This window comes from Anomaloglossus baeobatrachus, chromosome 3 (genome assembly GCF_048569485.1).
Source record: "Anomaloglossus baeobatrachus isolate aAnoBae1 chromosome 3, aAnoBae1.hap1, whole genome shotgun sequence".
NCBI classification, from domain to species: Eukaryota; Metazoa; Chordata; class Amphibia; order Anura; family Aromobatidae; genus Anomaloglossus; species Anomaloglossus baeobatrachus.
The window spans coordinates 38,579,526-38,604,289 of NC_134355.1; the positions used below are offsets into that span (position 1 = coordinate 38,579,526).

The 24,764-nt window shown below is 43.8% G+C and overlaps 1 protein-coding gene across 1 annotated transcript in view; it reads left to right on the forward strand.

Annotated features, from left to right (window-relative positions):
• The window catches only part of USH2A (usherin), a 1,098,211-nt gene that overhangs the window by 929,153 nt on the left and 144,294 nt on the right, over window positions 1-24,764 (forward strand). The window contains exons 58-59 of the mRNA XM_075339131.1: window positions 11,343-11,501; window positions 12,145-12,307. Of these exons, the coding sequence (XP_075195246.1) occupies window positions 11,343-11,501; window positions 12,145-12,307 (322 nt within the window). The remainder of the gene's footprint in view (window positions 1-11,342; window positions 11,502-12,144; window positions 12,308-24,764) is intronic.

Genomic DNA, 24,764 nt, shown 5'->3' on the forward strand with positions numbered 1-24,764 from the left:
GAAGCTTTGCTCAAATTTGCTCAACTCTCCACCAGATGACAATGAATCCTTCTGTAGGTCTTATTATATTAAAGGGAACCTGTCACCAGATTTGGTGACTATAAGCTGTGGCCACCAACAGTAGGCTCTTATATATAGAATTCTAACATACTGTATATAAGAGCCCAGGCCGCTGTGTAGAACGTAAAAATGACTTTATAATACTTACCTAACGGTCGGTCCGGTGCAGACTGGTTGGATGGGTGTCTCCGTTCTCCGGGTGCAACGCCTCCTCTTTCGGCCATCTTTGTCCTCCTTCTTCTGAAGCCTGGGGGCACGATGCGTTCTACGTCATGCACACAGGCCAGCATTGAGATCCTGTGAAGGCGGACTACAATACTTTGATCTGCCCTGCCTATGCAAGATCACAATACCGGCCTGTGTGCATGATGTAGAACGCATCGTGCACCCAGGTTTCAGAAGAAGGAGGACAAAGATGGCCGAAAGAGAAGGCACTGTTACCGGAGAATGGAGACACCCATTTGACCAGTAACCGACACTCCGTGCTGGAAAATGTCCACTCTACGCCCAACTGGTTGGATTAAGGAACTCCTAGTCCGATGCTAAAAAATCATAACATGAGGGTTTGCACGAACCCATAAAAAGAGGAGTCCAAGTCCAAGTTGGCCTAAAGGCCGCTTTACACGCTGCGATATCATTACCGATATCGCTAGCGTGCGTACCCACCCCCATCGGTTGTGCGACATGGGCAAATCGCTGCCCGTGGCACACAACATCGCTCATACCCGTCACACTACTTACCTGCCTAGCGATGTCGCTGTGACCGGCGAACTGCCTTTTTTCTAAGGGGGCGGTTCGTTCAGCGTCACAGCGACATCACTAATCGGGCGCCCAATAGCAGTGGAGGGGCGGAGATGAACGGGATGTAACATCCTGCCCACCTCCTTCCTTCCTCATTGCCGGCGACCGCAGGTAAGGAGAGGTTCCTCGTTCCTGCAGTGTCACACGTAGCGATGTGTCCTGCCGCAGGAACGACGAACTACATCGTACACACAGCAGCAACGATAATTGGGAAGAGGGGGACATGTCACTGATTAGCGATTTTGCACGTTTTTGCGACGACTCAAAATCGCTCATAGGTGTCACACGCAACGACATCGCTAAGGCGGCCGGATGAGCGTCTCAAATTCTGTGACCCCAATGACATCGCTTGAGTGATGTCATAGCGTGTAAAGCGGCCTTTATCCCCATTAATATTGAGGTGGGGAAAAAACAATTTGCAAGGGGATGGGGGATGAGAAATTATTCCAAGAGGCATGAAAAGTATATTGGGGGAACCTTTCCTCCCGGATGGCCAAACCCACCAGCCTAATTTAAAGCCGGGTTTTATGGGGCCTCTTCCTTTTATGTAATCCATTAACCGGCCTCTTATCGTAGAAATTACAATGTAGCAATCCCGCGGATAATACTGTTACACTTTATTAGCTTCTACAATGAATCGTTTACAGCCTCGTAAATGTAATATTTAGCAACAATGTAACACAACTGGAAAAAAAAAAGCAAAGATCCATGTTTCATAGTCGCTGCCTTGTATCAGAGGAGACCTGATACCCGGTTCTCCATAAAACAAGCCGCAATCCACCCATGTATTGTATTTATTGGAGTCTTTACAGTTTCCCTTTAATTATTCAGCTCTCCGATGCGCTGACAAATTATACTCCAGTTATTGCAGAAGAAAACATTTATTGAGACCCGTGTCCCGGTTTCTCCGGCGGAGAGCTCGTCACATATCAACTATTTATTTGTACGGATAATAATGAATTTCTGATTGCATTGTAAGTTCATAAATGTTAAATAAACTATCAGCGATGGCTTGTAAATTATGGAAAGCCGCTGTGCCGGGAATATTAACGCACACAAACCTTGTTCTTTAGTCTGCTTCGAAATCTGTTTTGGCAGCTTGTCATTATACTCATGGCGAATCTGACACCAAATAACAGAAGTGCCATTTACACTTAGTATAAATTGGTTTATATGGGCCTTCCTACGCTAGGATGGAGGAACATCAAATATTACAAAGGCGGCCAGGCTTTCATTCACTTTCTCAAGTACCTCGCTTCATATTCTACCGGGGGGGTGTGGGGGGGGGGGTCAAAGACAGGACAGAAAATGTGCAAAGTCACCGACCCTTCAATTTATTTGGGTAAATGCACCAATAGCAGATTTTCCATGCAGAAAATCTGCAGCATAATCTTCAGGTAAGTAAATTTCCATTTGCTATGTGCGCACTGGGAAATGGAATTTTCTTGAGAAAATTCCGCATGCTCTTAAAATTACCGCACCCGCGGTAAAAAAACGCGGCAAACCGCACCCGAAAACCGCATGCGGTTTGCCGCGGTTTGCTGCGGTTTCACCGCAGTATTGTTCGCGGTATTGCCACGTGCGGGTTGGGATGTGCTTTATTGCATTCAGTGTAATAAAGCACATTGAAAAAAAAAAAAAAAAAGTCATTTAATTCTGAGATAGTAGATAGATAGAGGGATAGATAGATAGATAGAGGGATAGAGGGATAGATAGATAGATAGATAGATAGATAGATAGAGGGATAGATAGACAGATAGATAGATAGATAGATAGATAGATAGAGGGATAGATATAGATAGATAGATAGATAGAGGACAGATCGCTGCATTTCCCACGGTCGGCAGTGAGTTCACATTACCGGCCGTGGGAAATGACCGGTAATTACCTCTGCTGTCTGCTGCTTTCATTCAGCGCTGTGTCTGTGACAGTCGCGGCTGGATGTAAGCAGCGCAGGACCTGTGGATTACGCCGGAGCTTTGGTACGGGAGGGGTTAATAAAATGGTGAACGAGGCTTGTTTGTTTTATTTAAAATAAAGGATTTTTCGGTGTCTGTGTTTTATTCACTTTACTTACGGGTTGATCATGTCAGCTGTCACATAGACGCTGCCATGATCAAGCCTGGAGTTAATGGCGGTGATCCACCACCATTAACTCCTTGTATTACCCTGACCGCCACTGCTACACGGCGGCAGGAAGAGCCAGGGACACTCCGGTACTGCCGCATAATGCATGCGACAGTGCCGAGGCAGCTGCGGCTGATATTCTCGGCTGCGGGAGGTGGGAGTGAGGCGGGGGACATTAACCCTGCCCCTCTCCCTCCCCAGCCTGAGAATACCGGGCCGCCGCTGTGTGCTTACCTCGGCTGGACGGTGAATATACAGCGGAGCTCACGTGTTTTTTTTTCTATATTTCCGTTTGCTTTCTATGTGTATTCTATGTGTCTGTGTCTATGTGTGTGTGTCTGTGATGTCTGTGTGTGTCAGTGATGTGTGTGTTTACTCTCTGCACGGCTTCCTCTTCCTGTAATGACATCACTTCCCTGCAAAACCGCAGACAGGCGATGTACATTACCAGAGGTAAACCGCGAAATACCGCAGGGAATAACGCAGGAAAACGCAGTGAACCGCACAGAATTTGCTACCTGCGTTATTCCCTGCGGGATTTCATGATTAACATTGGAGTCAATGGAGTGAAATCCCGCAGCGATGTGCGGAAAAGAAGTGACATGCACTTGTTTTTGCTGCGGGATTCCCGCAGCAAAACATGCAGCTGTCAAATTCCGCCCAGTGCGCACAGGATTTTTTTTCTCCATAGGATTTGCTGGTGATTCACTGCAGAGATGTTATGAACATTTTCTGCAGCGAAACATGCAGCAAATCCGCGGAAAATCCGCGGCAAAATCCGCTAAGTGCGCACATAGCCTTATAGTTGCGGAAATTTTCTGCATGAAGATGGAGCCGCAGAAATTTGCGGTACACCAGATTCTTTGCATTGAATTTATCGCCAAATTCGTGCATCGGTAAGCAAGGTGTGAAATCTTCAACAGAATCCACAGCAGATTCAGTAAGGGTATGTGTCTTCTCCAAAAACTGCACCCTGTGGCAGAAAAATGCACCAAAAATGTGGTTTTGGAGCACTTTCTGGTCTGTTTTTGGTGCTTTTTAGGTACCTTTCTTGGTGCGCTTTCGGGTGCATTTTTGTACGCTTTCTGGTGTGTTTTTGGTGCTTTCTGGTGTGTTTTTGGTGCATTTTTTATGCTTTTTTTTTTGTGTGCGTTTATGTGCCGGGCATTTTATTTAGTGAAATCAATGGCTGAAACGGATACAAAATGCATTTTTTTTTTTATGCGCTTTCTGGTGTGTTTTTGGTGCATTTTTTTATGCGCTTTCTAGTGTGCTTTTGGTGCATTTTTTATGCGCTTTCTGGTGTGTTTTTGGTGCATTTTTATGCGCTTTCTAGTGTGCTTTTGGTAAATTTTTGGTTTATTTTTTATGCGCTTTCTGGTGTGTGTTTGGTGAAATTTTGGTGCATTTTTATGCGCTTTCTGATGTGTTTTTGGTGCATTTGTTATGCTTTTTTTTGTGCGTTTATGTGCCGTGCATTTTATTTAGTGAGATCAATGGCTGAAACGGATACAAAATGCATTTTTTATGCGCTTTCTGGTTTGTTTTTAGTGAATTTTTGGTGCATTTTTTATGCGCTTTCTGGTGTGTTTTTGGTGCATTTTTTGTGTGCTTTCTAGTGTGATTTTGGTAAATTTTTGGTGCATTTTTATACGCTTTCTGGTGTGTTTTTAGTGAATTTTTGGTGCATTTTTATACGCTTTCTGGTGTGTTTTTGGTGCGGTTTTTTATGCGCTTTCTGGTGTGTTTGGTGAATTTTTGGTGCATTTTTATGCGCTTTCTGGTGTTTTTGGTGCTTTTTTGGTGCATTTTTATGCACTGTCTGGTGTGTTTTTGGTGCATTTTTTGTGCGCTTTCTGGTGTGTGTTTGGTGAATTTTTGGTGCATTTTTATGCGCTTTCCGGTGTTTTTGCTTTTTTTTTTAATTTTTGGTGCATTTTTATGCACTTTCTGGTGTGTTTTTGGTGCATTTTTTATGCTCTTTCTGGTGTGTGTTAGGTGAATTTTTGGTGCATTATTTACGCTCTTTCTGTTTTTTTTCTGGTATTTTTGGTGCGATTTTTTTTTTTTTTTTTCCTTGTGCGTTTATGTGCCGTGCATTTTATTTAATGAAATCAATGGCTGAAAGGGATTCAAAACGCGGGGAAAAAAACCGAACTAATAATTGACATGCTATATTTGAAGCTGGGGTGCAGATCTTACATTTGTAAGATTGCAACTTATGACTTCACAGATTTACCTTTACAATGTAAATATGCATCAAAATATGACAAATCTGCATGATTTGTGTTGTAGACTTTTATGCAGATTGGTGAAAATCCACATTAAAATCTGCAGTAGGAAATCCGCAGAAAAAAAATATGTACATGTGGACGTCCTGTAGAGAGGATTTGTAAGCGGGTCTGCAATGTCTTGTAGTAAATACTTTTCTTAGCTTTCTTACTGTTTCTTTTCATTATGTTTCTCTGTTATTCCTCCTGGAAATGTCTAAATCAGTTGACCTCTCTGCATTCCAATTTCCTTTGCCAAAAAGGGCAAATCCCAACACAATTTTGCAGTGTCCATGGTTATGCCTGTAATCATATGTCCAGGCAAAATAACAGAGGTACTTCACAATACATATGTCTAAGATAATATGCCCTTTTTATATATATTAGTTATTTTGCATAAATTAGTAGCTCCTGAGGAGCCATGAAACTTTGTAGGTAAAACGGGCATCTTTTTCATCCTCTAGCAATCTGTGTAGTTCTTTTCTCTGCCTCTTCCTATATGAAAATGTTTATAAACTTTCTCAGACTTCAAATAAGTTAACTTATGTAAAACAGTGAATAATAGACAGGAAAGGGGGGGAGAGGAGGAGGCTGCAGCTGCAGAATGCTTTCCTATATATGGATGTGAGACTGCATGCTGTGAGAGGGGAGAGGAGGAGGCTGCAGCTGCAGAATGCTTTCCTATATATGGATGTGAGACTGCATGCTGTGAGAGGGGAGAGGAGGAGGCTGCAGCTGCAGAATGTCTTCCTATATATGGATGTGAGACTCCATGCTGTGAGAGGGGAGAGGAGGAGGCTGCAGCTGCAGAATGTCTTCCTATATATGGATGTGAGACTCCATGCTGTGATAGGGGAGAGGAGGAGGCTGCAGCTGCAGAATGCTTTCCTATATATGGATGTGAGACTGCATGCTGTGAGATGGGAGTGGAGGAGGCTGCAGCTGCAGAATGTCTTTCCTATATATGGATGTGAGACTCCATGCTGTGAGAGGGGAGAGGAGGAGGCTGCAGCTGCAGAATTCTTTCCTATATATGGATGTGAGACTGCATGCTGTGAGATGGGAGAAGAGGAGGCTGCAGGATGTCTTCCTATATATGGATGTGAGACTGCAAGCTGTGAGAGGGGAGAGGAGGAGGCTGCAGCTGCAGGATGTCCTTCTATATATGGATGTGAGACTGCATGCTGTGAGAGGGGAGAGGAGGAGGCTGCAGCTGCAGGATGTCCTTCTATATATGGATGTGAGACTGCATGCTGTGAGAGGGGAGAGGAGGAGGCTGCAGAATGTCTTCCCTATATATGGATGTGAGACTCCATGCTGTGAGAGGGGAGAGGAGAAGGCTGCAGCTGCAGGATGTCCTTCTATATATGGATGTGAGACTGTATGCTGTGAGAGGGGAGAGGAGGAGGCTGCAGCTGCAGGATGTCTTCCTATATATGGATATGAGGCTGCTGCTGTGAGAGGGGAGAGGAGGAGGCTACAGCTGCAGGATGTCTTCCTATATATGGATGTGAGACTCCATGCTGTGAGATGGGAGAGGAGGAGGCTGCAGGATGTCTTCCTATATATGGATGTGAGACTCCATGCTGTGAGAGGGGAGAGGAGGAGGCTGCAGCTGCAGGATGTCTTCCTATATATGGATGTGAGACTGCATGCTGTGAGAGGGGAGAGGAGGAGGCTGCAGCTGCAGGATGTCTTCCTATATATGGATATGAGGCTGCATGCTGTGAGAGGGGAGAGGAGGAGGCTACAGCTGCAGGATGTCTTCCTATATATGGATGTGAGACTCCATGCTGTGAGATGGGAGAGGAGGAGGCTGCAGGATGTCTTTCTATATATGGATGTGAGACTCCATGCTGTGAGATGGGAGAAGAGGAGGCTGCAGGATGTCTTCCTATATATGGATGTGAGACTGCATGCTGTGAGAGGGGAGAGGAGGCTGCAGCTGCAGGATGTCTTCCTATATATGGATGTGAGACTCCATGCTGTGAGAGGGGAGAGGAGGAGGCTGCAGCTGCAGGATGTCTTCCTATATATGGATATGAGGCTGCATGCTGTGAGAGGGGAGAGGAGGAGGCTGTAGCTGCAGGATGTCTTTCTATATATGGATGTGAGACTCCATGCTGTGAGAGGGGAGAGGAGGCGGCTGCAGCTGCAGAATGCTTTCCTATATATGGATGTGAGGCTGCATGCTGTGAGAGGGGAGAGGAGGCGGCTGCAGCTGCAGAATGCTTTCCTATATATGGATGTGAGACTGCATGCTGTGAGAGGGGAGAGGAGGCGGCTGCAGCTGCAGAATGCTTTCCTATATATGGATGTGAGGCTGCATGCTGTGAGAGGGGAGAGGAGGCGGCTGCAGCTGCAGAATGCTTTCCTATATATGGATGTGAGACTGCATGCTGTGAGAGGGGAGAGGAGGAGGCTACAGCTGCAGGATGTCTTCCTATATATGGATGTGAGACTCCATGCTGTGAGATGGGAGAGGAGGAGGCTGCAGGATGTCTTCCTATATATGGATGTGAGACTCCATGCTGTGAGAGGGGAGAGGAGGAGGCTGCAGCTGCAGGATGTCTTCCTATATATGGATGTGAGACTGCATGCTGTGAGAGGGGAGATGAGGAGGCTGCAGCTGCAGGATGTCTTCCTATATATGGATATGAGGCTGCATGCTGTGAGAGGGGAGAGGAGGAGGCTACAGCTGCAGGATGTCTTCCTATATATGGATGTGAGACTCCATGCTGTGAGATGGGAGAGGAGGAGGCTGCAGGATGTCTTCCTATATATGGATGTGAGACTCCATGCTGTGAGAGGGGAGAGGAGGAGGCTGCAGCTGCAGGATGTCTTCCTATATATGGATGTGAGACTGCATGCTGTGAGAGGGGAGAGGAGGAGGCTGCAGCTGCAGGATGTCTTCCTATATATGGATATGAGGCTGCATGCTGTGAGAGGGGAGAGGAGGAGGCTACAGCTGCAGGATGTCTTCCTATATATGGATGTGAGACTCCATGCTGTGAGATGGGAGAGGAGGAGGCTGCAGGATGTCTTCCTATATATGGATGTGAGACTCCATGCTGTGAGAGGGGAGAGGAGGAGGCTGCAGCTGCAGGATGTCTTCCTATATATGGATGTGAGACTGCATGCTGTGAGAGGGGAGAGGAGGAGGCTGCAGCTGCAGGATGTCTTCCTAGATATAGAAGTGAAACACCATGCTGTGAGAGGGGAGAGGAGGAGGCTGCAGCTGCAGGATGTCTTCCTATATATGGATGTGAGAGGGGAGTGAAGGCAGCAGCGAGATGCATCTGATTAGTTTCTGTAGGTGTAAAACTTTAATCACAATGTTTGCAGGATCAGACTTGGGCGTTGTCTATCCTATGGATCTGTTGAAATTCATAGTGCCTGCATTAGTGCTGTACAGTTAGGTCCAGAAATATTTGGACAGTGACACAAGTTTTGTTATTTTAGCTGTTTACAAAAACATGTTCAGAAATACAATTATATATATAATATGGGCTGAAAGTGCACACTCCCAGCTGCAATATGAGAGTTTTCACATCCAAATCGGAGAAAGGGTTTAGGAATCATAGCTCTGTAATGCATAGCCTCCTCTTTTTCAAGGGACCAAAAGTAATTGGACAAGGGACTCTAAGGGCTGCAATTAACTCTGAAGGCGTCTCCCTCGTTAACCTGTAATCAATGAAGTAGTTAAAAGGTCTGGGGTTGATTACAGGTGTGTGGTTTTGCATTTGGAAGCTGTTGCTGTGACCAGACAACATGCGGTCTAAGGAACTCTCAATTGAGGTGAAGCAGAACATCCTGAGGCTGAAAAAAAAGAAAAAATCCATCAGAGAGATAGCAGACATGCTTGGAGTAGCAAAATCAACAGTCGGGTACATTCTGAGAAAAAAGGAATTGACTGGTGAGCTTGGGAACTCAAAAAGGCCTGGGCGTCCACGGATGACAACAGTGGTGGATGATCGCCGCATACTTTCTTTGGTGAATAAGAACCCGTTCACAACATCAACTGAAGTCCAGAACACTCTCAGTGAAGTAGGTGTATCTGTCTCTAAGTCAACAGTAAAGAGAAGACTCCATGAAAGTAAATACAAAGGGTTCACATCTAGATGCAAACCATTCATCAATTCCAAAAATAGACAGGCCAGAGTTAAATTTGCTGAAAAACACCTCATGAAGCCAGCTCAGTTCTGGAAAAGTATTCTATGGACAGATGAGACAAAGATCAACCTGTACCAGAATGATGGGAAGAAAAAAGTCTGGAGAAGAAAGGGAACGGCACATGATCCAAGGCACACCACATCCTCTGTAAAACATGGTGGAGGCAACGTGATGGCATGGGCATGCATGGCTTTCAATGGCACTGGGTCACTTGTGTTTATTGATGACATAACAGCAGACAAGAGTAGCCGGATGAATTCTGAAGTGTACCGGGATATACTTTCCGCCCAGATTCAGCCAAATGCCGCAAAGTTGATCGGACGGCGCTTCATAGTACAGATGGACAATGACCCCAAGCATACAGCCAAATCTACCCAGGAGTTCATGAGTGCAAAAAAGTGGAACATTCTGCAATGGCCAAGTCAATCACCAGATCTTAACCCAATTGAGCATGCATTTCACTTGCTCAAATCCAGACTTAAGACGGAAAGACCCACAAACAAGCAAGACCTGAAGGCTGCGGCTGTAAAGGCCTGGCAAAGCATTAAGAAGGAGGAAACCCAGCGTTTGGTGATGTCCATGGGCTCCAGACTTAAGGCAGTGATTGCCTCCAAAGGATTCGCAACAAAATATTGAAAATAAAAATATTTTGTTTGGGTTTGGTTTATTTGTCCAATTACTTTTGACCTCCTAAAATGTGGAGTGTTTGTAAAGAAATGTGACAATTCCTACAATTTCTATCAGATATTTTTGTTCAAACCTTCAAATTAAACGTTACAATCTGCACTTGAATTCTGTTGTAGAGGTTTCATTTCAAATCCAATGTGGTGGCATGCAGAGCCCAACTCGCGAAAATTGTGTCACTGTCCAAATATTTCTGGACCCAACTGTAAATGTAGCACCCACGGGGCAGAGGTTAAATGTACTCGTCGCCGGACTGGTTATGTCACAGGTGGCCATGCCTGGCTTCGCGGCCTGAGGTGTACAATAAGATGGGATGATGAGGGTAGTTGTCTCGTGACGCCACCTACGGTATACAGCCAGGGATTAGCCGCCGCTGCGAACGCTGTCCTCTGGGGCAGATGGTGTCGCAGCAAGGATAGTTCAGCTTCATGTAGGTGAAGCTAGGCCCCAGGAAGTATGAGGGAGGTAGCAGTGGCCGTTGGACCCGAAGCGCGGGGCGACAGCGCCAGCAGTGAAGGGACGGACAAAGTAGTTGCTGTTCCAGGTCTTTACTCACTGTCCGTGGATTGCCCGGGAGGTGCCGGTCTTCGCTGTGATGGGCTGCAGCCGATGCCCCTTCAGAAGTGAGGGACCCAGGCTGAGCCTCCAGCTCTAAGTTTTGGGTACCGTTAAGAAAAGAGAGAAGTGGTGTCATGTCGCCAGAATTGTAGTCCCGACTTGACTGAGGATTGTGTGAAGGTTACTCCTACTTCTACCCCAAGTGGTCCCCACCCCCCAGGTGGTTGTCCTAGTGACCGGGAAAGTCCCATGCTTCGTGAGAAGTGGACCACCCCCAGCCTACCCTAGTCCAGTCCCCAGTGAGAAGGCACCTAAACTGTATGTAAGGTGGAATTGTGGAAACACCGGTGATTAGTCCCTCCTTACCTGAGATGAATACTGCACCTTAAGTGAGGTGCAGTACCCTGTGGTGAATAAAGCCGCAGGGGCGCCACATATACACAATACGGGGGATGCACAGTAGCACATTAGAATCTGCCGGGATACTGTGTAAACAATGTTTTGCTCAATGCCTTTCTCCCAGTGCTTATATACTGAGCACATCCTGCGGCTTTGCTGCAGCAGATTTGTTGCAGAAGTATGTGCTGTATTAAGGATAGTTATCTCTGTAACCATAAATATTGATGTTGCAATGCCAATCATTTCCTTCTTTTTGATCCTTTATTTTAGGGGTGTATGACCCCAGCGTTCCATTGGATTTCAATGTACTGCTGAATGCGGGTAGCACTGATGCGCAGAGGCATGCTGCTGGAGCTCAACGGCTCCTAATTCTGGAAGACTTGGCTCCGGGCACTGAGTGTTCCCTCCGATTACAAGCTTGTCAACAGGGTAAGTAAACAAGTGAAGGAAATGTCTATTCACATTTTAGATGATTATTAAAGCTGATCTCTCATCATCATAAATGGTGACACCTCTTATTAGAAATCCTCCAAAAATGAAAGTGTTTTTAATTTTGTTTACTGCTCATTGTCTAGATTATCGGTCACCCCTGCAGTCTCTCAGAGGTGGCCGGTTTCCTAGGCAAGGGACTTTAGATAGCAGCTAAACCTGCAGTATGGGAGAGAGCAGAGTTTTTCCCAGTGCGTCTACCATTCTGCTGGTCCCAACTGGCAATCACTTAGTAACACGCCTTCATGCGGCATGCAAGAAGCCACAAGGCAGAGGAGAGAGCAATCCTGAAGATCAGTCGTGAAAACAAACCTTTAATACAGATTAAATATTAATCTAAAACCTCACGTCCATGGCCATATTACAAATCCATATGATCTTCAGCCTGCACGGGGCCCTAATATCTAGGCTTTAGAAGGATATGGGCCCTAATGTTCTTCTATATGGTCCAGACTTCATACAGAGGCACACAATGGTTTATATTGTGGTATTCATGCATCACCTATATGTATACCTATATACATTTTTACAGCTGAATTTCGTGATAAATTATTTCCAATGGATAGTTTTACTTCTTTTATAGGCAACTGTGGTGTCAGCAGGGCCACATCCTTGGTAACTTCACAAGCTGCACCAGAAGATCTTGACCCACCAACACCTATAGCAATCGGTCCACGAGCTATAAGGATTACATGGAAAGAACCTAAGAAACCAAATGGATTAATAACGAGCTATATCATTCACAGGTAAATGTTTTACATGATATTTTTTTCACGGACCATGGAGACACAGAGATCTGTGTAACAGCTGCAGGCACAAAAGACACAAAGCTCTAGGAAATTTTAGACAAAACCATAATTAACAAAGTCAACATTGGTAAAATAAACATGTTTATGTCCTGACCACAGTCTTGTTGAGAATGCCCAATTTGGGGTACAGTTTGTGTAAACCCAACCTCTTTTGGCACAATATGCACGAATTTAGTGTACAAATTTCAGCACCAAATCTGAATGTCTTGGCAAAAAAACCCGCAGTTTTCTGGCAGAAGATGCAGGTGAAAACGAGTTCAATGAGTTCACCTGAGGTGAGGTCACTGAGTTCAATGAGTCAACCTGAGGTGAGTTTACTTGCGGTCACTGGTAGGGTACCGTGAGAACCTCCAGCTGTGACCGCAGGTAAACTCAGTGACGTAACTAACTGCTCACAACTGTGCCTCAGGCAGTGTCTGCCTGAAGTCGCAGTCGGTGGTCATGTTCTCTAATGTGCCCGCGCACTGTGACTTCAGTATGTAGCAGAGCCGGGATCGTCGTTGGACGTCGTGGTGTGGATTATGTCGGACCTGGGTGTTTTGGGGTTCATAAATTGGAGAAAGAGGGTGTTTAAAAACATAAATAAATAAAGGATTTTTCTTTGTGTTTTGTGTTTAAATATTTTTTACTTACAGGATTACTAATGAGTTGGGGTGTCATAGACCCTACAGAATACTAATCCAGGGCTTAGTGGCAACTTTGATGTTTGACAAATCATAGTTGTCATTAACCCCTTATATTACCCCGATTGCCACTGCACCAGGGCAATCCGGATGAGCAGGGTAGAGCACTGAAATTGTCTCATCTAATGGATGCAACAATTCTGGGTGGCTGCAGGCTGCTATTTTTAGGCTGGGGGGGGGCAATAACCATGGGTCTTCCCAGTCTGAGAATATTAGCCCCAGGCTGTTTGCTTTATCTTGGCTAGGCATCTAAATTGGGAGTAGACCACACTTCATTTTTCAAATTAATTTATTTAAATAATAAAAAAGCCGCATGGGGTTCCTCATATTTTGATACACAGCCAAGATAAGTGCATGGTTGGGGGCTGCAGCCTGTAGTTGTCTGCTTTACCTGCGCTGGGTATCAATATACTGAAAGCCCTATGTCATTTAATTTATTTATTTATATATTTTTACACAACTATAGAGATGCAGACAGCGTGTGTGATTCCAACCACTCACAGACGCTGTCACAGAGGGTGAGGGCACAGTCTGACTGCAACCAATCACAGACACAAAGACTGACGGTGGGCGGGGGAAGCAGTGAATATGCATGAGAGCTAATGATCGGACCTGGAAGTAGGGTTACAGCCATGGGACAGGTCGGTAAGCATAACGGTCCTGCTTTATTCCTTATTTTATTTATTTTGCAGTCCAATTAACTCTTACTAACACCATTTTCTAACACATAAGTTCGAGTCTCTTGGACTTATATGGGGCTCGGCATTCAGGATCAAGTTTGGCTGCCGGGCCCAATTTTTTTTTAGATGGTGCTGGTTCGGCGAACCCGAATATCCACGGATTCGCTCATCACTATTTTCATTATATATGTATTTTTTTTGTCCATAAAGTGAAATAAAAGGTGTTTCAGCCAGTAGTGTATATATCACATGATGCTAGGGGGTCATTTCAGCCTATGGAAACATGTGGGGCATATAGAAGTAGATTTTTGAATTTATGGGTAATTTTTGCCACAAGCCAATGTTGCTTTATATATGACTATGGTCTATTATTATTTGCTAATAATAATCATTACACGCGCTCCACGGCGGCAGCATAATTCACAAATCTCGAATACACAGCAAGAAGCCGCCGGCGTCGGTGGGAAATCCTGTAAATTGAATGTGACAGAGTTTGATGCCATTTGATTATTCCAGTCACAGGCAAACAATGATATAAAGAGTAATATGAAAGGGAATGTGTTACTGCCAAACACACTGCCGAGCAATAAACTTTCCAGCAATGTGACACAATCACCTCCCAATCATAATTGTCGCCCGTTTGATACCTCGGAGTACAGCGGAAGGGCACTGACTGACACAGATACATTTTGTTTTTTATTTTGAGTGAAATGAGAATGGCGCACTGGGGCTTCAGATACAATCGTTATATTCCGCTACATGAGCATGAATCACCGGGCGCCGCTTCTCCTGAAGCCTAAATGTACGGAGACAACAACAATATTAAATCTCCTTCCGGTAACTGAATCCAGGCAGGAGGAAAATCTATACATTGTAAATTTTGCAGGGGCAAAGCTATAGGGGGTGCAGAGGTATCAGGTGTACGCTGGTTCAGACCCACATTCCCTTCCAGGGTTATATATTATGGCATTTAGTAGATGGGGGCCTTTTATTTTAGGGTGACAGGTGCTTTTGAGCGTGGTCTATATTCAAAAAAGTACAAACACGCCCTGGCACATGCAGACTAGCATTCATGGCCATACCTACTAGCCGCATCATGAGCAAATAAAGGGAATCACTTCTGGGATATATCAGGCAGCAAGTGAACAATCAGCTCTTGAAGGTGATGTAGTCATAGCAGGAAAAATGGGCAACTGAGGATCTAAACAACTGTTACGAAGGCCAAGTTATGATGTCTAGACAAATGGGACAGAAAAGCTACAAAATTGCAGGTCTGACCACTATACAACAGGTAGGTCTTGTGGGAATTTCCTTATATATAGAGGGCCTTATGGGATGTTTCCAATATTCAGCAGTTCTTGTGTTTTGTTTGCAGAATGTAGCAGGCCTTGGGGCTTATTCCTGGTATATGCTTGGTCTGATGGGGTGTTCCCAGTCTACTGCAGGTCTTGGGGTTTCATTCTTCTATAAGGAGGATCTTGTGGAATATTAGTCGTATATGGCTGGTCTTGTGTGGTGTTCTAGTATGTTTTGTTGGGTGTTCCTGTTATACAGTGGGTCTTGTGGAGTGTCCCAGTTATGAGATAGTTCTTGCGGGCTATTTCCTTTATACAACAGGTTTTGTGGGGTGTTCCTAGTATACAGCAGGTCTTGTGGGATGTTCCCGGTATATAGCAGGTCTTGTGGCATGTTCCCGGTATATAGCAGGTCTTGTTGGCTGTTCCCAGGATATAGCAGGTCTTGTCGGATGTTCCCAGTAAAGAGCAAGTCTTGTTGGGTGTTCCGGTGTTCTCGATAATCAGGAGGTCTTGTTGGGTGTTCCCGGTCTACAGCAGGTCTTACAGTATGTGGTGTTCACAGTATGCAACGGGTCTTTAGTGGTGTTCCAAGTATATGGCAGGTCTTGTAGGATGTTCATAGTATAAAGTGGGTCTTGAGGGATATTTGTGGTACAAATATGGCAGGTATTGTGGTGTGTTACTGGTATATGACTGGTCTTGTGATTTGTTCCCAGTATACAGTTGGTCTACAGTGAGGAGTTCCAGTGTATGTCAGGTCTACTGGGTTATTCCTGGTATATGGTAGATCTTGTGAGTTGTTGAATCCCCACAAACAATTTCCATCTCACAGAGATGTTTTAAAAATTATCAACACTATATTTTAAAGACATTAAAACATTTTTGGCTAATCAATATATAGTGGATCTTGTGAGGCGTTCCCGATATATGGTGGGTCTTGCGGGGTGGTCCAGTTATACTACAGTTCTTGTGTAGTGTTCTTGTTATACGGCAGACCTTGTAGCATGTCAACGGTATGCAATAGGTCTTCAGATTTTTCTCGGTATACAACGGGTCTTGTGTAGTGTTCCTGGTATATATAGTTATATAGTTACTAAGGTTGAAAAAAGACCTAGGTCCATCTAGTTCATCCTTCCTCCACAAGTTCTACATTTGGTCACTTAGTCATTTATAACCAACAATGTTGTGTGTAGTGAGGAAATCATCCAGCCCTCTTTTAAAAGCTGTTATAGTATCTGCCATTACTACGTCTTGTGGTAGGGCATTCCACAGTCTGACTGCTCTAACTGTAAAGAACCCTTTCCTATTTAGCTGTCGGAATCGCTTTTCTTCCACTCGCAGTGAGTGCCCCCTGGTCCTTAGTATTGTCTTTGGAAGGAATAAGTCATGTGCCAGTCCTTTATATTGACCACACATGTATTTATACATATAAATGAGATCTCCTCTGAGACGTCTTTTTTCTAAACTAAACATATCTAACTTTTTCAACCTGTCATCATACGGGCGGCCTCCATTCCTTGTAGTAGTCTAGTTGCCTGCCTTTGAACTGATTCTAACTTCTGAATGTCCTTTTTAAAATGTGGAGCCCAAAACTGGATCCCGTATTCCAGATCTGGCCTTACAAGTGATTTATAGAGTGCTAACAATACATTGGGATCACGGGATCTAATCTCTCTTTTTATACACCTTAGAATCTTGTTTGCTTTAGCAGCTGCTGCCTGACATTGAGTGCTGCTGCTCAGCTTATTTGTAATGAGAATACCCAAGTCCTTCTCCTGTTCTGTAGTCCCGAGTTTACTTCCATTTAATGTATATGCAGTTATAGGATTACTCCGTCCTAGGTGCGTTACTTTACATTTCTCAACATTAAATCTCATTTGCCAAGTATCTGCCCATTCTGACATCTTATCCAGATCTTTTTGTAATATTATACTATCAAGGTCCGTTTTTAATATCCTACATAGTTTGGTGTCATCAGCAAAGACTGACACTGTACTATCAATCCCATCCACAAGGTCATTAATAAAGAGATTAAAAAGAATTGGTCCTAGCACAAATCCCTGCGGCACCCCAGTGCTGACTATAGCCCATTTAGAGAATGTACCATTTATGACTACTCTTTGTTTCCTATCTTTTAGCCAATTCCTTACCCAGTTGCATATAGTTTCCCCTAGCCCTTGCTTCTGGAGCTTTAGTATAAGGCTATTATGTGGTACAGTATGAAGTGCCTTTGCAAAGTCCAAATAAATCCCATCAGCTGCATTACCAGTATCCAGGTTTGCACTTACCCCCTCATAGACCCCAACAGGTTGGTTAGACACGACTTATCTTTCATGAATCCATGCTGTCTGTCAGTTATTATATTATTTTCTGCAACATATTTTTGCATGTCATCCATTAAAATGCCCTCAAAAACTTTGCACACTACTGATGTCAGGCTTACTGGAAGGTAGTTGCCTGGATCTACCCTCTTACCTTTCTTAAATATCGGTACCACATCATCAATCCTCCAATCCAAGGCACCAACCCTGTTACAAGTGAGTCTAAAAAGATGAGATACAGCGGTCTGTCGATTACGGAGCTCAATTCCCTCAATATTCGTGGATGAATGCCATCTGGCCCTGGGGATTTGTCAATGTTTAATTTACTCAGACGTAGGCGTACTTCTTCTTGTGTTAAATTAATTATATTGGGTGGTGAACTTTGATTTTTCACTTGTTGAATGATCCCTTTTACAGTCAGTTCCTTGGTGAACACAGATGAGAAATGCCTATTTAATATCTCAGTCTTTGGTTTGTCCTCTATAACTAACTTGTTATTATATTTTAAGGGGCCAATACTATCCTTTGTTTTCCTTTTGGCATTAATGTATTTATAAAAGATTTTGGGATTTATTTTAATGTCATTGGCGATTTTTGTTTCAGTAGCTAGTTTTGCTTGTTTGATTTCTTTTTTGCATTTCCTATTGATATCTTTATACTCCTGAAATGCTATTTCTGTATTCTCAGCCTTCAAGATTTTAAATGCCCTTTGTTTTTGTTTTATTATACTTTGTACAGTCTTATTTATCCATAGTGGTTTCTTTTTATTCTGGGACATTTTATTACCAGAGGGTATACGTTTTTTACAGGACTCTAGTAGTATATCCTTAAACTTTCCCCATTTATGTTCAGTATCCCCAGTTACCATGACTTTGTCCCAATGTACACATTTAAGCTCTTACCTTAATTTGTTGAAATCAGCTTTCCTAAAATTCCAGGTTTTAGCATTTCCCCTTTGAAATGTTCTATTGAATATTACGTTGAAGCTTACCATATTATGATCGCTGGTGCCCAAGTGCTCCCGGACCTGTAGATCTGAAATTGTATCCGGTCTATTTGACAGGACCAAATCTAGCAAATTATCTCCCCTCGTCGGTTCATCTACCATCTGAGAGAGGAAATGGTCTTGAATGGTAGATAAGAATTTACAGCTTTTAGCACAGAATCTTCTGGTTATGTCCCACTGAATGTCTGGATAGTTGAAATCCCCCATAATAAGAACCCGATCATTATTATTAGCTGCCTTTTCAATTTGTTCCAGCATTTCACCCTCTATTTGTTCAGGTATGTTAGGAGGCTTATAGCAAACTCCAATTAGCATTTTTCCATTATTCCCCTCCCCATGTACATTTACCCATACTGACTCTACATTGTTGCAGTTCCCCCCAATGTCATCATTCAACACAGGTTTTAGGTTAGATTTGATAAATATACACACCCCACCACCTTTTTTGTCTTTCCTGTCCCTCCTAAATGTACTATAACCCTGTATGTTTGTCACCCAGTCATGGCTTTCATCCAGCCAGGTTTCCGTAATGCCCACCACATCATAATCCATGGTTGACATAAGAGTCTCCAATTCATTCATTTTGTTTGCAAGACTTCTTACATTTGCCAGTAGACATTTAATCCTATTAACACCTTTATTACTCCTAGCCTCCCTACGTTCCTTGCATGTCCCATCCCCCCCTAATCTTTCATTGACCCCTACCGTCTCACTATCTCTATTTGCTCTGTCTATCCCCTTTTTTGCTCCACTACCCTCCCACCCCCCGATCCTAGTTTAAAAGCTCCTCCATTCGTCTGACCATTTTCTCCCCCAGCACAGCTGCACCTTCCCCATTGAGGTGCAGCCCGTCCCTACCGTAGAGCCTGTAGCCGACTGAGAAGTCAGCCCAGTTCTCCATGAACCCGAACCCTTCCTTCCTGCACCAATTTCTAAGCCACGTATTTATCTCCCTAAGCTCCCGCTGTCTTTCTAGTGACGCTCATGGCACCGGTAGTATTTCTGAAAACACCACCTTGGAGATCCTGGACTTCAGCTTCTCTCCTAGTTCCCTGTAATCATTTTTAAGGACCTTCCACCTGCCTCTAACTTTGTCATTAGTACCAATGTGCACCATGACCGCTGGGTTTTCCCCAGTCCCACCCAGCAATCTGTCCATCCGATCCGCAATATGCCGAACCCGAGCACCCGGCAGACAACACACTGTTCGGCATTCACGGTCTCGGTGACAGATGACCCTGTCTGTCCGCTGCACTCCTATTTCCCTCCTTCCTACAGCAGTTGTTTTCCTGGTTGCTAGGAACAACATCCTGCTGTAGTGACCCTAGTCCTGGCCCTTCATTCCTAATATCAGCCAAACAGGCATATTTACTAGGTTGTGCCAGGTCAGGACTAGGCTCCCTGACACTTTTCCCTCTACCTCTTCTTCTAACTGTTACCCAACTACCTACCTCAGGGTCCTGATCTTCCCCACCTCCACCCTCCTCCATATCACTGGCCCCAGCCAGAGAAAGCTCAGTGAGCTCTAAACTCCTCTCCAGGTTTGCAATGCCCCTGAGTGTTGCAAGCTGCTTATTTAGATCAGTTACCTTGGCTTCCAAATACGCATGACCGGTTTTGAGTGATGTTTCTGGTATAAGTATGGCAAGTTTTGTTGTTGTTATTGGTATAGGGCAGGTCTTGTGATGTGTTGTAATATATAACGAGTCTTGTGTAGTGATGAGCAGACCCGTGGATGTTTGGGTTTGCCGGGTTCTGTTGAACTTTCATTAAAAGTTCAGTACGCTACCTTGACTTCACTTCAACTTGACCTTGGATCCCAAACACAATAGAAGTCAATGGTGACCTAAATTTTTTTGCTGTAAAATGGTCCTTGTGAGGACTAGGAGGCTGTACAAGGAAGAAAATAGGGGTAAATGCTGGACAATTGTACTGCAAACAAATATGGATAGGGAATAAAGAAATAATTAAAAAAAAAACGGTGTGGGGTTATTAATAATCAGCCAAGGTTAAGCAGATAGATACGGACTGCAGCCCTGCTGTCTGCTTTACCTTGGCTGGTTATCAAAAATTGAAAAACCCTAAGCCTTTTTTTAATTATTTATTTCTAAATAAATAATTAAACAGCATGGTGTCCTCCCTATTTTTGATAACCAGCCAAGGTAAATCAGACAGCTGGGCACTAGTAATATCAGGGTTAAAAGGTTATTTGGCCCTCCCTAGCTTAAATTAGCAGCCACCAGCTGCCCCGGAAGTAGCGCGTCCATTACATGAGCCAATTCTGGCATTTGCCCAGGCTTTTCTTGATTGCCCTGGTGCAGTAGCAATCAGGGTAATAGTTTTATGGGATGTTGTCAGCTGTTTAATGTCAGCTGGCATCAAGCCCTGGTGTTAGTAATGGAGAGGTGTCTACCAGATACCCCCATTACGAACCTGGTAAGTATAAAACAGAAAAAAAACACAGACACAGGAAAAAATAGGTTTTTTTTAATATACATTCCCCTCGTTCACCAACTTATTAATTTAAAGAAATCCTCGAAGTTCTGACATAATCCAATGGTGTAATGTCCCACAACGACCATCGAATTGATGCTCCATAGGTCAGTCGCAGTCAACAGCCGGCATGGAATTTCTCACAAGCAAGAGAAATTCCATGCTTGTCACTGACCGTGAGTTATTTCAGTCTATGGAGCCTTGTTCTTACAACGAGTCTCCATAAACGATTTGAGGTCAGCAGCAAGCACAGAAATTCTCATGCTCATATGAGCTTTGGTAGCTCATTCATGAGGACAAGGAACCAAATAAAATGTTGAACTGTTCTGCGCTGCTGTAAGAATGACGAAGATCCAAAGTGCTGAGCAAAATGTAGATGGTTTTATTTCTAAGCCTTTCGAAGTGTGTCCTCACTTCTTCATCAGGAAATCCACCAATCTGAGTTGAGCGCTGAGTACCCGAGCACAGCGATGCTTGATCAAGTGGTCAGTATACGTAAAGCACCCAAACTCGGAACTTGAACACTGATTTTTTTTTGTAAAGTTTGTAATCAGTATGAACACCAAAGTTTACAGTTCAGGTCCAGTCATCTCTAGTCTTGTATATTGGGACTCTAGACTAGCAAGTCCTTGCTACAAAATATGCGGATACTTTTGTTGTGTTGCAGTATAGAACCTCAAAAGCTGGTCATACAGTTGGTCTTCCAAGAGGGGGGGGGGGGGGGGGGGGGGGGGGTCTCTTCAAGATTGTCAAAATTGGAAAAAGCTTGATGTCATAGAGAACAGAAAGGAACTACATACCAAGTTAAAATACATAACATTAACTATGCACTTATGGGAAAGCACCATCTCCTGTCAGTTCAGTGTAAGCACTGCGCAATTTTTCACCCCCGGGTATAGAGTTTATGCCACGGGATATACTATTGCCTGGGTCAGACTATAGTCGGGTTCCACGTTAGATAGATATATTTTGGCCTGGAGAAGTATAGCTTGGGATTAGGCTATTTTACACTCTAGGGAATCTGGTTATACTCTAGCCCAGGTCAAACTATACCCGGGCTTAATCTGGGAAGGGTTAATTTGGCCTGCTACACCGGTATACAGCAGGTCTTGTTGAGTATTCCCCAATATACAGCAGGAATTTTGGGGTGGTTTTGGTATAGAGATGAGTGGAGTCATGGAAGTTCAGTTCGGCGGGTTCAGCCAGACTTTTGAAAAATTTTGGTTTGGGACTCAAACTTGATCTGAGCCCCAATGGAAGTCACTAATTGGGCAGTTCGGGTTTGTGCCCACATGCAGCCAGCCATAAACAGAACATTTCCAGGGAAGAGTGGGCAGGGTTCTGTTCAAGGTTTTTTTTTTGTTTGGTGCACACTACGTCCGATCACGCTGTTGTTACCCCTAGTGCGAGCCAATGAAACATTGGGATGAACACCGAGCGTACCCGAGCACAATGATGCTCATGCAAGGGGTTTGCATATGTAAAGCACCGTAAAGCACCCAAACTCTGTTTACTTTGTAAAGTCTGTGTTCAGTCCGCACAAAAAACCTCGGGTTCGCTCATCTTTTGTTATTGAAACACATGGGGATTGAAGGCTAGCCTACCTGGTCCCAGTGAGGACTTCCTATCGCACATATTGCTAAAACTGTCTTGTGAAGTCCTGAGCTGTTTTATAGGTTTTTATCTTCTCCAGCATCAGGCAAAGATTTGCATTATCGCTCTTTCCAACTTGGTACAAAAGATCGTTCTTCTCCACTACCACTAGTAAGATGCACAAACACCACAACAAATAAAACCACATAAGATACAAAATTAGGACTTGTATCACAGTAGTGTTGGATGCATCAAAGTCCAGATCAGACCTAATTAATCAATTTAGAGACTAAACCGCCAATCTAATACAGACCCTGGCCAAGATACCAAAAGAAAATCAGACCAAACCCCCGAAATAAGTAAATATAGACCCAAAGCCATTCAAACCTCTAAATAAATTACACCAGACTCCCAGAATAAATCAGACCCCAGGCCAGACACCAATAAAAAAAATCAGTGACGAGACCACATAAACAAGTCCCCAGACTAGACTCCCTGAATGAATGAGACCACAGACCCCTTGGCAGGCACGGGGCCTCCCTGTCTCATGGGCCCCATAGCGATCGCGTGGCCTGCCGCCATTCACAGTACGCCACTGCTTAGGCAATGACCTTAAAAAACGCAACTGAATAAAGAGGACCCTATCTCTGGAATCATATGGTGGATTTAAAAAAAATAAAAAATAAGAACTGTCCATTTTTGACTTAACAAGTCCTTTTTCGACGGATTATTCCCATCTCAGCCTTTGACTCCACCAACAGGAGTAGAAAACACCTACTGCACTGTTTCCATAGCTTCTATGGAAGTGAATGGAGAAGTAGAGAAATAATCTGTACAGAATGTTGGACTTAAAGTAACATAGAGGGTAAATGGTGAAAATACACATAAAAAAATATTTAATATAAATAATAACAATATAATCGCAATGCAGTAATAATAATAATAATCGTCGTCTGCTCACGGATCCAGGGAGTTTCTACCTGGCTGTGATTTTCATCTTAATGTCTTGTCATTTATAACTCACATCGTCAAATCTGGGTTAAAAAGTACATTAAAATGTCAATTCTCCTATATGAATTGTGAATGACATTTGACGGCTTAGACTCTTCCATCAAATTAAAATTTCATACTTGTCTTCCACACTTATTGCTAATGTACAATTTAATCTGACATCTCACATCCTACCGTAAGATATATAAGCAACCAGAATATTACATCTTCATATGGATTATGTTACATACATCGCAATATTCTTACTGGCCCAATAAAACCTTATTATGTACAAGTTACGTATTAGTTTAACCTAATAGCACCATTTATGCCCCAACACAACAGTAACCCTATACCCTGTCTGTGCCAATAAAAAAAAACTTCCAATGATAAGCGGTGATCCCTGCTGTCCTGTTCCCTACATTCTCGGTCCAGGCCAGGTTGAGTAGTGATTTTTCTATATTTTAAAGTCTTCATTGGGAGCAGAGTGTAGGATGTCTTCTACCTATCTACTCCCCTCGTAGGCATTGCAATTATGTGACATCCGTGGTCCATAATATGCAAAAAGTGACCTGTAGCTCACTTGAGAAGTGCCGATTGTCCAAACGATTTACCAAGACCTCCAAGAGTCCAGAAGGTCTCAGCTATATTTAAGAGGTTCCTGGAGGTTCCCAGAGAGGTGGTACATACAGCAGGTGAAATAGCTTTCTAAGTAAATATACAGTGTGTCCACCCATATCCTGTCCACCGCCATTAACTTGAGAACGGCGACAGCTATAGGAATAGAAGTGGGGTCTAGGTATAGTAAAGTAGCCATGCGCTACGCAATGAAACCACCTATAGTGCCACCTGGTGGAAAACAACGGAGGTAGCATTTTTATCTCGAAAACTGAACGAGATAGAGAAAAAAAGTGAATTAAAAAATTGTAGGGCATCATCAATTCAATACGAATCGACGCCTTACATACAGACATGCTATGATATGAAACCCATGACCCCCCCCAAAACATTGAATGCTGGTCATGTATATGTATATTTAACTGTGATGCTCAAAGTGGCCCCCGTCAGCTGCAATGCACATCTGGCCTCTGCACAGCATACTGTATCTTGCTGCACGTTGTGCAATATGGTAGGTGACACGTTTGCACAAGCATCTGTGATACGTCGTCGTAGGTCCTGCAATGTTGGTGGAGGGGTCGCATACACCTGCTGTTTGATGGGACCTCACAGAAAGAAGTCCAATGGGGTCAGGTCAGGTAAGCGTGGAGGCCACTCCATGCAGCCACCATACCCAATGACTTGTAGGAAGGTCTCCATGAGGTATCGCTTC